Source organism: Cibotium barometz, chromosome 39 (genome assembly GCF_041138505.1).
Source record: "Cibotium barometz isolate CiBa-2024 chromosome 39, ASM4113850v1, whole genome shotgun sequence".
NCBI classification, from domain to species: domain Eukaryota; kingdom Viridiplantae; phylum Streptophyta; class Polypodiopsida; order Cyatheales; family Cibotiaceae; genus Cibotium; species Cibotium barometz.
This window is the reverse complement of record NC_141084.1, coordinates 864,958-882,813: the sequence shown is the minus strand read 5'-3', so window position 1 is coordinate 882,813 and position 17,856 is coordinate 864,958. Positions and strand designations below refer to the sequence as shown.

Here is a 17,856-nt window from a genome sequence, read left to right as displayed (position 1 = left end):
AGCAAGCAGGAAACCTCCTCTTTGAAAAGAACTGGTAGCACTTGAGCTTCTGTGAGAACTAAGTACAGAGAAAACACTCAATCACACGAAAAGTAATATCTGCAGCCCCAATGGTCTTGGCAGCAAGTCGACTCTTCAATTAGATTTTTGCCCCAAGGGCCAACACATCAGATTTTCCTTGATGGTGTTTTGTCCTTCACTCCAGCAGCATCACCACCCTTCTAGTTGGCCAAAACTCTCTCTCTCTCTCTCTCTCTCTCTCTCTCTCTCGATGATTTTGTCCATGATCTCCAGGATGATTCGGGCTAAGGCCTCGGTACCCCATGACATTATCCGAGCCGAGATGGGAGCAGCACCGATCATAGTAGAGGCTCTTGCCAAATTAGTGTCCTTCATTCGTAGCACCTGGGAGCTTCCCCGGCACCGGTATGCACGACTTGCTTTAGAGTCCTCTCATCAGCTAGCCATGGAGGGAGACAATTCATGTTGGTATGCGCAGATAGCATCCTGGTTTGAGCTCCACGGGTTCAGCTTAGACAGACTTCCACCCTTCCAGTACTCTCTAGAGGCCCCCTCTCTCACCTTGACACATTCTGAGATTAGTAGAGTCATCAGACAGGACCTCATTCAGTTGGACACTAGGAGGACATGGCTAGAGCCCTCACAGGAGTTAGGGACGAAGATGGCTTTCTATAGAGACCATCTTCTCCGCACCACTGAGGATAGCTTTATACTTAGACTGAGCTACATGGATACCCATCTGTCTCATGGATTGAGGTGCGCCATTGGGCAGATCTGTACCTCTTGACATCAGTTAGAGATAGAGACAGGCAGATTTAGAGGCATACCTCCAGGGGACAGGATATGTCAAATTTGTTGGATAGAGCCAAAGACGGAGGAGCACTACATCTGTCGCTGCATAGCATATTATGAGATTCGAGGGCGCTACCATTGCCTTTTCAGAGAGGGATTTGGACCACTGACTAGAGTCATGGACTATTGTGATCAGCGATGCTTGGGTTTTTATCTCCTGGAGATCCGCAGGCTCAGAGAGTCCATTATGAGGAGCAGACACCCGACTGGCAGGGAGTCCACACAAAGACAGATTACTGACTTCTTTAGAGGGACTACCCGGGAGGACACACAGCCGACAGCCCAATAGTGGGCACCCCGTGGGACTCTGTTGGGCAGATCCAGACGCCCGAGGGTTCGCGGATCCTTACAACAGAGACAGTGCCTACACCGGAGGATTCAGAGCATCATTGCGAGGCATCGGGCTCGTCCGACCAGGCATCTCACTATGGCAGATATCCAGGCCATCCGGCAGAGACCCATGCTAGAGCTCCTAGGATGATTACCACTCCAGCCATATACTGTTGTACTCACTGTCACTTTTGTGTTCCCCCATATTCATGTATTCATGTATCCATGTTCTCATGTACCCCATTTTGACTAGTAGCATTAGCTTCCCACTCTCCCTAGTTGGTGCTTCCGGATGCTCCCTACTGATGTATTGTAGGGCTAGATACTTACCTTCAGTCCTTTCTTTTCTTTTCCAGATAGTGTATCAGATGTCATATGGTTGTAACTTTGGTCTCATAGGTCACTTTGGCCTTTTGAAGACGTTAATATAACATTTCATTTCATTTCATTTCTCTCTCTCTCTCTCTCTGTCAGTTTTCAAAACGGCAGCCCGCCGGTTTCTCCTCTCTGCCCCCAGTTCGAGTTCTTCTCTATGGGCTTCTCTCGACAGTAGTGTTTCTTGCTCTCCTGTTCTCGGGTCTCTGTTATATACTGTGAGGCTGCGAGCGTTCAGTGCATGTAAAGTAAGTATTCCACGTTGCTCTTTGTTGGCAGCTACCCCACCTTCTTTCCTTTCTGTGTGCCATCTACCTGCCCAAGAAGGTCCTCAACTTGCTCAAGATGGTTCAGTCGTGTACCTTCCCATGCTGCCTACAGTCGTGCTGTAGCGCCTATGACTTGCCAAAGACGTTTTCTTTTGCCATGCCGTCGACCAGCTGCTGTGTCTCCACGCCATCGGCCATCTTCTTGCCTTTTCGATGGTTCATACTGCCACGTTGCCTTTATCCATGCCGTCTGCTGTCGAGTCACCGTCAACTTCCCATTCCGTGGCCACACATACGCCTTGGCTGCCTTTACTAAGGTTAAGAACCTTGTTATTTTTTTGTGAAATTAGCCCTTGTTCATATGCCACAAGTAAGAAACAAATAAACACATCTTCCCTCCTAGCAAAAGCCCATTCACAGCATACCCTCAAACCAAGTCCAGAGCCACATGCAGGGCCACCTACCTATACCTAAGCAATGCTCTATGATGAGTCCTTCATGGGAAGAGCTTTGACTTAACCACCATACTACATGCTAGTAGCAAGGGTCTATCACCATAGTGTACCACCATGATCACGAGCTTCTGAGTACAATGTCAGAGTCATCACACAAGTGTTGTCATCATTTCTTGAGTCCATGATTACACACACCACACGCATATGCTATATTTGTACATATGATGAAAATGCATACCAAAAGTGCAACACTCAACTGGATACATAAACTTATTGCGAGCTAGTCTAAGATTTCTTTATAAGGGCAGGAAAAAAAAACAAACACACATGACGAATGAGTGTACCAAGGCAAAGGGCATGGGCCTTGATCAATCCTGTACATGATTTTGGGGTTTGCCAATTTCTCCTATCATGTTTTGCCCAACCCTTAGGCTGCTGAGACATTTATGTTCAGCAGTCCAACTCAAAGAGTTGTTGAAGATGCCATGAATCCATCTCCTTTTCTTCTTTTTGTTGAGTGAAAGATGGATCATCAATTTCTGCTACAAATTCTTCATTAGTGATTACCATGAGCCGAGGAACATACTTCTTTAATCTGAAACCATTCACTCTTCTTTTGTGCAAGGTGCCATCCAAGTCAGAGAGAATATAAGAACCATTGGGATACTTATGTTTAACTTTGAAAGGTCCTTCCCATTTAGTTTGAAACTTAGTTTGAAAGGTGTTATCCGGTTTGTTGTTGGATCATAACACTAAGTCCTCTTCTTTGATCGCTTTTCTATAAGTTTTGCATTAAACCGCCTTTGATTTTGTTCTTGTGTTCTCTGATAATACTCAAATGCTGCATGACTATCCAATTGCATGGTCTGGAGAGTTGCTAACCTGCATTGATAGTAACCTAAGGGTTCTTTTTTTAGCTTGATAAGCATCTTCAAAGTGGGAATTTCCACCTCAATAGGAAGCAAAGCCTCTTTACCATAGAGCAAGTGAAAGGGTGAGAAACCTGTGCTCTCCTTAATTGCTGTTTTGTAGGCCTACAATGCACATGGAAGCTCTAGATCCTAGGTTTTTTCGTGACTCTTCATCATTTTTCTTATCATTCGAATTAATTCGCCATTGAACCGCTCATTCAGGCCATTACAATGAGGATAATAAGGAGTAGCATACCGATGTTTAATATTTAGCTTCTCACACAATAGGTCCATGAGCTCACTTTGGAAACCTAGTCCCCTGTTAGACAACAATTCTAATGGTACACCAAAGCGGCAACACACATCTTCAGACACAAATTTAGCTACCTCTCTTTGGCATTCACTTGTTTTACTACCTTTGCCTCAACCCAACGAGACAAATAATCGACGGTTGTAAGGATATAACATTTTCGCCTTGTAGTAATTGGCAATGGACCAATAGCATCGATCCCCCGTCTTTCAAAAAATATCATGTGCACGTATCACATTCCTAGGTTCATATCTGAGGATTCTTTTGCTCATTCGTTGACATTGATGGCAAGACATGCACTAGTGTTAAACATCTTTTTGGATTGATGGCCACACATATCCTTCTTGTAGTATTTTGCGAAGAGTTATCTTGAAGGCAAAATGCCCTCCACAAGCTCCTTCATGGTTCTCTAATGTGTGGTACAACTCTTTTCACCATGACGCTCTTCTCAATACCAAATCAGCACCTTTCCTGTACAAAGCATCATCAAGAAGGATGTATTACTGGCTTTTCTCTAAAAATTGGTACTTCTTTGCTTTTGGAAGATCTGGAGGGATTGTTCCTATCATAAGAAAATTTTCCTCCTAAGCCAGATATTCCCGTCCAAGGGATAACCTTCCATCTTCCTTGCATACATAGTCTTGGTGATAGTTTCTTGAGCCACCTCATGAGCAAGATGGTTTTTTGCTCTCTCTATATGACATAGTCTCCATGCTTCAAAATGATCAAGAAGTTTCTTGATTTGATTGACTAAAGCCCTGAGTTTGGCTTTTTTGGTTTTACAAAACACCTAGCACCTGTATGACAATTAACAAAGCATCCCCTTTAATCATTAGTCTCTTTATTCCTAGTCGCAAACATTCAACAAACCTTGATGTAGGGCATTGTATTCCGCCTCATTGTTACTTGTAGCTTTCAACTGAAGACTTTGCCGTTTCACAATCTGTCCTTGTAGATGTTGGATGACAAACCCTCCTGTAGCCTCATTGAGACTTTTTTAAAAAGAACCATAAAAAAATACAATGTATGCATTGTCCATTTCCATCTCCTTACTTGAAGTTTCCTCTTTCTCCACATCTTTGACCAATATTGGACCTTCCTTGTAGGTAAGAAGATCTGCTAATGAAGCTCTAGTGGATTCTTCCACTAAAAAAGAAAAATTGAACTCTTGTAGTTCAATCATCCACCTTATCATACTTTTGGTCAAATTAACATTGTTGACTAATTGAGGCAAAAGAGTGTAGCTAGTTAATACAGTAAAAGGTTTAGGAAGCAAATAAGATCTAAATCTACATGCATACACCAAGCTAGAAAGAATTAATTTTGCCTGAGTATATCTTCTCTCTCTTCTTTAGTCTTCACTTTGCCTGCATAATGGACTGGTTGCATATACCTTGAGCCTTGTCCTTGTTGAAGTAGAATTTCTCCCAATGCATCTGGACCTACTGATGGGTTCACATCCTAGTGTGTGTGTTTGGGTCTTGAGAAAGGCTTAAGGGAGGGAGGGAGAGAATGTATGAGAGAGGGAGAGAGTGTGCGTGAGAGGGGCTGCCTTGGGCCCTTAAAGCCCTCGTCTAGAGACTCAAACCAGCAAAACAACTTTTTTGTTTGGGAGGGGTGGACGCGTTGATCATGGAGTCAAACGCCTCAAACCGTTAGAGGCGCGCCACGTAACAACCATGATCATTGCAATCATGTACGTTGCATTTGCCATCCATAAAATAGACCACTAGGCCAGACCTAGCAATGGCCGAAACTGACAGGAGATTCTTCTTGATACCGGTACATACAGTACATGAGAGAGTCATCATCCCTCACCATGTGCAGCAGTGAGCACAATCTTTCCAACTCCTTTAACAACATAACTAGAATTGTTTGCACATGTAACTGTTTCCCCCTTAGGAGCATCTTTGCAACCACCAAGGGTGTCCACATGGACTGTCCGCCGCAACAGTGTCACACCGTCATGGTTAAGTCAACGGAGGTGCCAAGCATTGGGATCATCCGCAGCGTTGAAGGCACTGATGGCACTGGCTGACACTCCAACGGCATCTCTAGAGATAGGAGATTCTACCGAAGGCTACGCTACCACCTCATGGCATCCACCAAAGATCTGGACCTTAGGCATATATGGTCCCTCAACTCATCCCGGAGGACATCCGACATCCTTCATTCTTCATCTCTCACCCATCTTCTTGGAGAACATTCTTTTCCCACCTTGGAGGACATCCCTATCTCACCTTGGAGGACATCCTTTTGGATCATCCTTCATACCACTTGTACTCTGTGTTTTGTCATCAGCTTGAGCTATGTCATCCTCTTCACTGTGACCTCTGCTGAGTGTGCACGGTACAATGAAGGACATGTATCAGTGTTCTCTGAGTAGTGCAAGTGTTCTCGTTCCTTCCGCAATCTCGTCTCTTCTTGTGTTGTGTTCCGCTACATAGTGTCTTCTGTGTTGTGCCGTGAGCATCGAGGACGTTGGAAATACTGTCCAGAGAAGAGCCACCACGTAGTGTGCCAGGAAACCAGCCCTGCTACAGGGACACTAAAATTTGGCACGCCTGGTGGGAGCTCATCTCCTTACGGGCCCAAGCTACCGAGTTGGATACTCTCCGAGAGTCCCTCCGCCCTCTCCAGTTCCTTCTCACCGGTCTTCCCACCTCTTCATCGGCTAGCGCTAGCACTTCTTCTAGCGCACCTAGCACTACTTCTGGCAGTACTTAGATACCCTATTTCATGATGGACATTTTCAGTTGTATATAGCATCTTTATATGATGTTAATTTTGTCTACACTCTTTTCATCATTGTACTCAGCATAATGTAATTAGTGCTTTGCACTCTTTTCATCATTGTATTTAGCATAATATAATCAGTGCATGCCTACATCTTTCACATCATGTACTAAGCACATCAGGCATACTTCCAAATATGAATACTTGTCTAGGCAACGTACTTCTATCTTCCTAATCAAGGATGGTGAGCACTCTAGTGGTGGACAACTTGTAGCCACCAAGGGTGCCCACAGGGACTGTCCACCACACACGAATTGTCCATCGCACACGGACTATCCACCCTACACGGACTGTCCACCGCAACAGTGTCACGCCTTCACAGTAAGTAAATGGAGGCACCAAGCATTGGGATCATCCGCAGCATTGAAGGCTCCATTGGCACTGACGGCAGCGACGACTGATACTCCAATGGCATGTCTAGAGATGGGAGATTCTACCAAAGGCTATGCTGCCACCTCATGGCATCCACCAAAGTTAGGAGATGCCACTGACTGGACCTCAGGCATATATGGTCATCCGACATCCTTCATTCTTCATCTCTCACTCATCTTCTTGGAGGACATCCTTCCCAGGAGGACATACTTATCCCACCTTGGAGGACATCCCTATCTCACCTTGGAGGACATGCTTTTGGCTCATCCTTCATACCAGTTATACCCTGTGTTTTGTCATTAGCTTGAGCTGTGTCGTCCTCTTCATTGTGACCTGTGCTAAGTGTGCGTGGTACAGTGAAGGACATGTATTAGTGTTCTATGAGTAGTGCAAGTGTTCTCGTTCCTTCCGTAGTCTTGTCTCTTCTTGTGTTGTGTTCCACTATTCCACTACGTAGTGTCTTCTGTGTTGCGCCGTGAGCATCAAGGACTCCGGACATATTGTCTAGAGAAGAGTCACCATGTAGTGTGCCGGGCAACCAACCCTGGTACAATCTTCCAAGGAAGAGAAGAGATGATACCGTGGTGTGATGTGCTTGCTAGCATCACTATCAAAGTACCATACATTAGCATTTATAGCAAGGGAAAAAATAGGGGCTGATCTTCGCCAATTGGTTATTTTTTGGAATTTTTCCACAAAAAAATTCGCCCGGTATCTTAAAACATTCGCCCAAATTTTGGCCATTTTGAAGGGTTTTAGAAAAAATTCGCCCAATTATGCATTTTTTTCAAAACATTCGTCCCATTTTCTATAATTATAGATTTATATAGGAGGAATAATTGCCAATCCACTTACATTTATATATTCATGGAGGCATCTTATTTTTTACTCTGATCTGTAGCTGCCATGCATACATAATGCAAGGAAGGATCATAGTTGCATTGTAGAGCAGCCAGTGCTCTGATACATGTTGGAGTAGAAGGTGCAGCCAAGTACAAGAAACCATAGAGTAAGCCACAGTCGTGAGAGTACAATAAGAGGCACACAACTCAATGTTTTGGATAATCTGCAAAGCACACATAATATGTGGACCCTCGAAGTGAAATAAGGGCTGGTTCACATGCATAAGTGCTCGGGGAAAAAACCCCTCTTACGGAGGCTAAAAAGTTCCCTCGCAGGTCTTAAGAGTGTTCACACCGTGACATAAATGTCTACAAGCCTTGACATAGATGTCTACACAACCATCAACATAATAGCAGTCCAAGCGGGCATAAATGTAATGTGCACTAATCCTGCGATTACTCCAAGAAGAGCGGTTCCGATGGAAGTCATCCTCTAACCAACAATCCCATTGTGTCCACTATTTTCACAAAACGTATCTTGATAATCTAAGCTTATGTAAGTTTTAAGGTCTTTTGTGTGGTTTACTGGAAGTTGATGTGGTAGATGCAACTATTTAGTTCTCCACATTTGATGTTTGCAGGAAATCCTGTGATAATATTTGATTAGTTTTTTTTAGTGGTCAATGGTTTGTATGGAAACGAAAATTGTGAAATTTTGACAAGATACATTTGGCAGTCCAAGTCAGAAGTGGCATGCAAGTCATGAAGCTGATGTAAGCTTTAAAAGAAAAAGCAGGGACAGAATCAAAGTCACTCATGTGGATGAAACTGCTATTGAAACCACTTGTCCTAGAGGGAAGGCTTGGAGCTTTCCAAGGCAAAAAGGTGAGCAAGCCAAAAATTGTGGTCAGTTGAACAGACGATGATGAAGTTATTTATACCCAGATTTGGCTATTGCTAAATGCATTTTCTTGTTTTAACTTTGTTCTGGCAGGAACTATTCCCAGGCAGGAAAACATGAATGCAAAAGTTGTATCCTCTCACACAGAGTATGATGGTCGGTATTGTGAGAGTTTAAGGACCACTCCGACGAAGTCCATGTTGAGCATCAAGGCATGCTTAGCTGGTATCGTAATAGGCAGACATGGAAAAAATATAGCTGCAATTACAAGAGTGTCTGGGGCTAAGCTTCAGTTGTGTGAAGATCCCTTGGATCCCACAGTGCGGATAGTAGAAGTTTCTGGATCACCTGAGCAGGTACAAGTAGCGAAGGAAATGGTTGTGCAAAGCCTTGTGAATAAAGGGATCCCTCCACCCGCACTGAGTATGCAGCCCAATGTCTTCAATGGTCAAGGATATTATGGTGTGATGATGCAGGAATCTTCCCAATGATGATGCAGGAATCTTCCCAAGTACAAATTCCATATGGTGCCCTTCCATACACAAACTACACCGGTTTGCTTCCCTATGATATGTCCCAAGGCAGCACATTCGCTAGGAGATCTGATTTCTTTAAGTAAAGATGTAATTTATCTACATTCAATGGTTGCCAATCGAGTGTAAACCCTTGTGAATTACATGAAGTTTACGAAGCCAGCTTGTAAGTTCACCAGGCATGCCGTTAGAATGTGCTTGCTTGAAAGTAGGAGCTTTCTACACAAGCTTCAATGCATCCATTCTTTAATATCATGGACTGAAAAAAGAGTTTAGTGTAATGTTCATGTAACATGGCTTCATCACATGTTGTATTTGAACCCCGATGGGCACGTCCCACACATGGGTGTGTGGGCGCACACACCCATGTGTGGGACATGGGTAGTTGAAGGTGCCACAAGTTCATATATCAGTTGAGTTTACCTCTGAAATTATCGTTATGGTTGGCAATGATGTTGAAATGTAAAAGGAATGCATTTTATCTTAGCAACCAATGATGCTATGGCGACCAGAAAAAGTGTAAGCAAACGACAAGAACCTCTCTTCACAATTGAGGGAGACACGAGTACCTGCTTGCAACACGCATGATAAGATCAAAATGTAATACCTGCTTGCAACACGCATGATAAGATCAAAATGTAAACCTTTCCCTCACTCCTAAAAGTGGAGTACCTCTCTACAACCAACTCTTAGCATCCCTTACATGAGAGGCACCACAGAAACCTACAATTGAAAAGTTGCATAACCACAAGTACGAGCCCGATGCCTCAACTTCATCGACAACCTCAACCCCAAGTTTGCTTCCGGAGGTTGCCCTAGAGCCAACATGAGCTTCACCACCGTCTGCAATGCAAGATGTGACCTTTGGAATCTTTAGGGTAAAGCAGAAAATTCCTCTTAGTGTTGTGGTAATGGTGATGGTTGGGGGGGTTGTATGCATTGGAACCTTGACAACTGAGTTACCATCGTAGAAGCCTGGAGTTTCTAATAGATGCTTCGACAACCATTGTTGTCAAGTGCCTTGCAAGCCAAAGTCGGATGGAAGTTGAATGTTGCAAGGTGTGTTTTGGAAGCCTTTTGAGTGTGAGCCTATCTATCTTATATTTGGTCTTTGTGGGAGTTCCTTGGGGGTTTATTGATCAGTGGCTTTCTTTGATAACCGTTACTCGTAGTATCCTTGGGCTTGGAGCAATTTATCAGACACAAACCACTATTGAGCAAGGGCTTTTCTTTGATACTGATATTTGTGTGTGCGTCTTGTCTTCTTAGCATGTTGTTGTTCAGATTCTTTAGTGCTCGCACCCTGTGCGCAATGAGCAAGTTTCTTGGAATAAGTAAAAGCTCATTGAGTGGGGAGGCGGCTTACTTATTAGGCGCCTTACGTGTTGGTAGGGTGCATGCTTGGATAGACAGACGCTCTTCTTCTTTCTTGAGAGCTGTGTTGGTAGAGTAGTCGTGTTAGAAGGTGGTGTAGGCCATTCGCGCGCCTCTGTTGTCAAACTGGTTTTTGGTGTTGTTCAAATTGACGACGCCGTTCTGGTAATTTATGTTGAGGCTCTGGATGGATGAATACAGAGGCCACCCTTGGAAATTCCAGTGGCCCTAGTTTAGTTTAGTTAGTGTAATTACTAGTTTTGCCAGATCTTTGTATAATCCTTCATATTAAGGAGAATTTTGGTTGTTCTCAACGCCTTACTGTTTGTTAATTCTCTTAAATTCTATCAGTGGTTGCGGTGCTCACAAGTGTGGTGTCTCTCGTGATTGATGTATATGTCTCACAAGCCTACGAAGTGTGCAAGGAAATGATCAAGCATCCGAAGTGGATCAAACACAAATCGTGAGGCATTTTTAGATTTTTGTGTTGACTGGAAATGAGCTCGTAATAAGTATAAATCGTACTTTTAGCTATCATTGTTCCATGCTCGCATCAAGTCTTATAGCTTGTTTTGTGCTCTAACCCACCCAAATTATCCTCTTTGTTTTCATAACAAAAAACTATTCGCAAACATACAATAATTAATGCTTAATTAAATTCATTATCTCAACCGTTTGAGGGTTCAAATTATCCTCTTTGTTTTCATAACAAAAAACTATTCGCAAACATACAATAATTAATGCTTAATTAACTTCATTATCTCAACCGTTTGAGGGTTCAAATCTCTAATAAGGGTGTTGACATTCCTTTGTTTTGCATTATATTAGCACTCCAACATCATTTAGGAGCTCTTATCCAAAATATGTTTTTTTTGGGTTATTTTTATTTAAAATGAATGCAGTAGTAAGAGATGGTCTTTCATGATGGTTCTTTCTTATAAAAGGTGTCAAGAAATCAAGGGGAAGCTAATGCAAGAAGACAACCTACAAACAAACCTATTGAAGTAAGCATCCATCTAGTATGCATGAATCCAATAATATATAAGCAAGCAAGAAGAGGAAAGAGGAGAGCTCATAAGTAAAAACTATTGCAAGGGAATGATTGTGTTCTTTATTGTAAAAAATGACTTATATACAAATGACTAGTTTTCACATTAAGCCGACCAAACTTAAAAATGGTCCGGTCTTTTATTACTAGTCTTAAGAAACTACATACACAGAGTCCGTAGACTTTCCCTGTGTCATGTTAAGCACATGGTAAGGTTGCTTTATGTTTTCTAACGTCATCTTACAAAACAAAGTGCCCGTTTGAGCAAGTCTAAAGAGATTGTTGAGGGGGATTTTGACTTGGGCATGAAGCCTTGGATGGAAAGGAGCATTTTAGGGTCAAGGGACCAAGTGTTATCCCAAATGATGAGGGACAGTTCGGCAAATGGATTTGAAAGATACAAAGGCCGCTCTTTAGACCCCCTACATAGGGGTGACGATGTGGAGGTGGCATTGTCTCTACCATAATATGTACACGAAGGTTCCTTGTGTAATGGATTAAATTCTTAGTTTGGTAACTGTACAGTTGTTATGTGTGGGAAGTGCCATGTTAGTGCTAGGTGTGTGTGACATGGTGTGGTGGGTGAGTTTGTTCGAAAAGGGTTTTAGACTATTCGAGTGAAAGCTTTTGGTCTTTCGGGAGGGTACTTGCAAACAAACCCACCTCTATTGGCTCTAACCTTCGTGGGAGTGTTCTACCCACTTACTGTGGGCAAGGAGCCAAAATAAGTAATAAAAGGATAGTGAGATGTGTTTTACCTTCATGTACTGGTTGTCGGGGAAGAGAATGGTGACGTTGGTGTTGCATTGATGTCGCTTTTGCCAAAATGCCAGTAGTGTTGGATGAGGTGTCTTCTCACCAGTTGTATCCTCTTGGCAACGGTTTTGCCTTGTTGTCGACGTTAGTTTTGGTGTACTGGTTGCTTGCTTACCATTGTGCTAGCTTCAAGGCCAATGTGTTGTCATCTTGGTCTTCTTATTGGGGGGCTTGTAGCTTTGTTGGTGGCTTTAAGGAAGTCGGTTATTGGCTTTGTTGGTTGTGTCAAAAACGATGGATGTGTTTGTTCTTTGAATTTTTTTGGCTAGTATGGCAGTTAGTTGGATGTGGTTGGGTGCCTTGTGAGTGCGCCGGTGCCGTGGTTAGGATGTCTGTGAAGGTGTTGGTGTTGTGGATCGTTGGCATGCTTAGTGCCTAGTTGCCTTGTTGTTTGTGGGGAGGCCAGGGTTGGGGTTAGTGTTTGGGCTGATAGCCCTATCATGTGGTGGGATGCGTGTGGTGGGATGGAGAGGCCGGTGTTGGTGGCTGGCCATGGGAGTGTCATTATTTAGTTAAGACCCAACACTTCAATGGTTCCAGACCACCTAGTCGGCTCCTAAAGAGACGACTAACTCTATTGTGCCCAATGTGATAAGCCAATGTCGAGCATTGAGCTACTAGTCTACCCATGCTTAGGGGAGTTAACTATGATTATGCATGGGTTAGTTTCTAGCTCCTTCATGCTTCTTGATGGTAGTTAACACAAAGACGATGACTAACCACAAGAGGTGCATTTGGGCACTCACTCATCATGTGTTCTAGTTACTCACATCTAAGAAATTTTGGCTTTCTCTTGAGCTTCTCGAAGGATCTATCTGATATATAATAATTTTTCTTCTTTGGACCCACATTCTTGGATCAGATTCTAACCTTTACTCTTCTTTGATTTAGGAATCTCTGATTTCCAGGTTGAGGTGAGAATATTAGGAGAGGTAACCTCCTTGACTAATTACTTTCCTCTTAGAAAGGCCTTGGGAAAGTCTTCCACCATGCAAACTACCTTATAGAATCTGGCTTTGGATTCTTGACCTAGTAGCATGTCCATTCGTGGATCCAACTTCATGATAAATCTATTAAGGTTGGTAGTATCATCCATAGGAGGGGTGAAGTAAATAAGACTCATATAAGCTCGATGATATGCTTCAATAGACTTTCCTTCCTAAAAGAGTTCAAGGAATTCATTTATCCTCTTCATACCCTCGTGGATAATATCTTGAAATATGTATGTCTATAGGTCATCCCATCTGAATTGGTCTTGATTCAGATGGTTAGACTTGACATAGTTCTTCCATCCATATCACACCATACCTATAAGCTTTAAATGAGCTAAAGCCATCTTCCTGCACTCATTAACTAGCTATGTAAAATAGTCATCCATAGTATTGACCCTATTGTACACATTATTAGCCAAGCTATTCCCTTCTCCTTGGAAGGATGTGGTTGAGATTTATGTAAGGCCTCCTTAATCTCATTGAGTACATCATTTATATGTCAAGCCATAATTTCTCTCCTGAAATTTTAGGTAATGATTTTCATTACCTAAAATTTCTCCTAAAATTTTAGGTAACGATTTTCATTATCTTAAAATTTTAGGTAATGATTTTGATTATCTTGAAAAAGACAAGCTCTTTTTTATTTTAGAAAAATGCCTCTTATAAAAGCTGTTCTTATTATTTTAAAAATTATTACTTCATTGGGGAATTTATCAATCTCTAAATATATGGAATTACTTTTGATGAGGAAGGTACATACTCAAATGGTTCAATCTAGACAAATATTAAATTGGCTTCTACCATGGAATTTTATAATCCTTTACTAAATTTATCCTTTCCATGATCATGGCTAGACATAGATTTGAAGAATAATAGCATAAATAATCAATATTAATTTCTATATTGAACTTTGCTTCACTTTGATCCCAAATACATCCCCTCCACATGAAAAGAGGTTGATATGGTTGGCCAAAATAATAGTTCCTATAGCTCTGGATAAAAAACAACTAGAGTCCTAATCCTCAACCCTATTATGATCTCTCTCTCCTCTATCCTCATCCGGATAGCCTACAATACTCTCTCTTGGTCATGCCATGATAACGCCGTCCATGAGTCAAGGAGGGGTAAAAATCGAGGGTTGAGGAATGAAGTAATTGAAAACATGAAAAGCTCTCCTGAAAGTCCTAAAAGGCATAGGCCCATATAGTCTAAGTTGGGCTATAGTCCTCATCCTAAAATGGATTATAGCTAGAGAAATGTTCTCTCCCGGATCATCACGTCTTGATTGCAATAGGTGGCGATGGTGTTGTGAGTGAACTAACAATGTGGCTACTCCACCCTTGTCGAAAAATAAAGCTCGTCAAAATACCAAGCTAGAACAAGTCTCTCGCCGCATTGGCTAGGACCCGATAGTAAATTCTTAAATGTGAAAGCTATCATGTCATCTTCTTGGGATAACCTAGGTATCTCGAAAAGATATGATTGGGTCATCTGCTACATCATTTAAAAAGAAACCTAGTAAAACATCTATCAAGGTTTTGAAGAATCAAACAAAAGAGTCTGCTAGCTGCATGTAAATCAAGGATATATAGAATTTGTCCTAAACCTTAACAAACCTTAAGGGAAAGGTTAAAAATTGAGATTGAGAGTCTCAAATGAAACAAGTGTTTGTATTCGAAAACCCAAAAAATCGATTAGCTCTTGAAGATAAAAGAGAATCTCTAGAGTTATTGAGACCTTAGAAGACTTAACATTCAGCAAGTCACGCTCTTTCTAAAAGAAGAAACTTCTTGGGTCAAAGGTCTAAAATCATAGTTTCCTATGTACAAAATTCTAAAATTCACCAATCATATCTTCCTAAAAATAACAAGGATTTCGTATGAGAGTTTAGTGCATTCTTATGTGCATGGTTGCACATCAATTAATGCACAGTCTCTTCCACACATTCACTCTAACTAAGCACTAATCTTTTTCTTGTTTTTCATATTTTTTTAAAAAGGGTTTTCGGTATTCTAATGTGAAATCATGTTCTACAAATCTAACAAAAATAATGAAATAAATTGAGTGTAACTATGCCTTCTAGGTTTATTAATTTAATTAAATACTGTTGTGTTATAACTGAAGGAAACAACCTTAATAAGTTTTAGAGACTCTAAGAAGGTCAATTAAGGTACTAGGGCGTCTACATAATTAATTTCCCAAGGATGGTAATATCTATTCCATTTAAATTATCTAAATCATTTAGATCTAACCAATACCTTTCTGCTTACTATAATTTCTATAGAGCCTAAGAAAATGAAAGAATTATAATTTTTAAATATAAGAGAAGAAATAAAGGCCACAAGTATATTGTACTTTAAAAATTCGAAGACAATATTTTTTTATCACTTACTTGAATATAAGGTGTGCAAATGTGGGTGTATACGTGCTCTAGTAAGTGAAAATTACTTCCCAAGCACTTAAATAATCCACGTCTCCTTCTCCCTTGATCTCAAGGCCTTCCACAATCTCTAATGTGAAGTAGATGAAGGCATAAGTGAGTACTATAAGGCAATAATGTGATAAAATTCTATCAAAGGGACGATGTCAGGTAGGCATTGAAAAATGAAGAGATGGGGGTCCCTTTATTCCATATTTGAGTTCTAGTGACCATGCACTGCACATACATGAGTTAACTTCATAAAAAATGGGGCCAAGGGTGGCTAGACTAAAGCTCACTAATTCATGAGCCCACCATGCAACTAATATAACTTAAGAAAGGGAGCTTGACACCACCATGAAAAATACCACTAGCCCAAAATCATGTACAATTATTATCTACCCAAAATCATGTACAATTATTATCTAGTCAATTCACTCCTGGGCACCCCCTTATTCTAGCTAGCTTTTTAATTTTTAACTTATTTTCTTAAGGTGCTAGTAACATTTTTGGCCAAGCACATGACCCTAGGGCAAAACCCATATTTTGGTTTTAATTATCGACTTATTTTTCTCAAATTCTTTTAAGTCATGATGATTTTTACACATGCACATGTGCACATGGGCACCAGTGTTGGACATTGTTGCTTTTTACACATATGCACATGGGCACTAGTGTTGTGGACACTTTTAATTTTTCTAAACCACATATTACGTTGGTCATTAATTATATTTATTAAAATTTTATCTTAATTTTTCTCTAAATCTTCCAAGTCATTTTTGCACATTTTCAGGCTATTAAGGGTGTACACACATGTGCTTATACTTAGATTGTGCAATTTTCTATCCTCTTAGAAATGCACAATTTCATCTTTAAATTTTTTTATCTAATAATTTTTACTCGTATAATCCAAAAAATTATGGTATGCGTGCTTCCACTTTACCCATATAGTCACCCAACCTCTTGCACTCCGTGCTCTATCCAGAGTGGGTGGACCCTATGCCCCCTACTACTACCAATTCCCTACCAAGAGGAATCCTTAAATTTCTTGACACACATCCCCCTATTTTGGGACCTTAACCTACCGCCCATGAGATATATGCAAGTTGGACCTCTCATTGAAGATGTCACTGACACTTTTGTGTCATAGCCTGAGGCTCTAGAAATACCATCTGACTATCACTCCTATTTTGTACCATTTCTAGAAAAATGTGATGTAGAATTTGTGAGGATGCTATACAACACTTTGGCTCCCATTTATATAAGAGGGAAATTGGAGCTTATGGCCATGGGCAACCAATGAGCTATAGGGCTCAAGAGATGAATTGTACAGCCCCTAAACAACCCTCATCTTGTTATACTTATGAAGAAGGAGCACGTCTCAAAAGGGAGTTCCCCTACCATTTGCCAATAGAAGCTGCTAAAAACATATTTGTTTTGTCAAGGTGTTTAAACTACTGTAGGATAAATCACGTTATCCAAGATTACCCTAACAAACCCGTGCTAGGGAGTGATCAAGGACCCACCACACAATTGAAATGCTAAGTGTTTTAAGAGAGAAGAGCTCAACAATCTTAACATACGCAAATGGTGCTCACATGAGCTCAAACTAAGTCCAAGATTATCCAAGATTCAATGGATAGAGAGAGTGATGAAATCTCACACTCTTCCATATGAAGAGATCCAAAGGATAAAAGAAGGGAGAGAGAAAACAATGTCACAGAAGTCAAAACCCTTAGTTAAACAAACATCTGAGACTAAGAAAGAGGGAAATGTAATCATTGAGAGTGATGATGGGGAAATGTAGTCTTCTTATTCATTAGAAAGAGCACCTAGAGATGAGATTCTAGTGGATATGGCTCAAGAGGTGGTAGCTAGAAGACCCAAGTGGATTGAACCAATGAAACTTCCAAAGAAATCAACTGAGTTCACCAATCCCATTGATGAAATAACCAAGTTTAAGGCTACTCAAGAATTGGTAAAAGAAACCCTGATTTGTTTAGAGGGAACTTCAGGGTTGGCATACAGCCAAATTCCTAAAAGTTTGTGCCTGGAATAGCCCTTGATCCTATCACTAAAGGATCTAAGGAAGAAAGTGTTTTGTTCCCCCAAAGGCCTTGCCTTGAAATCCAAAGCTGAATTGTGAGTAGGCTACCGAGATAAATGAATCTAAGTCTCCTGTGGATGTAATAAGACTAGATTTTGAATCCCAAAAAGACCTATGATCTATAAAGGGGTAT

General features: G+C 41.2%; 1 protein-coding gene across 5 annotated transcripts in view; it reads left to right on the top strand.

Annotated features, from left to right (window-relative positions):
• Positions 1 to 9,248, top strand: part of LOC147615608 (uncharacterized) — a 97,840-nt gene extending 88,592 nt beyond the window's left edge. For all 5 annotated transcript variants that reach the window (XM_086778116.1, XM_086778113.1, XM_086778112.1 and 2 more), the window contains 2 exons: positions 8,270 to 8,418; positions 8,528 to 9,248. In XM_086778116.1, the coding sequence (XP_086634242.1) occupies positions 8,270 to 8,418; positions 8,528 to 8,925 (547 nt within the window). In that variant the 3' untranslated portion in view covers positions 8,926 to 9,248. The remainder of the gene's footprint in view (positions 1 to 8,269; positions 8,419 to 8,527) is intronic.
• The last annotated feature ends 8,608 nt before the right edge of the window (positions 9,249 to 17,856 follow it).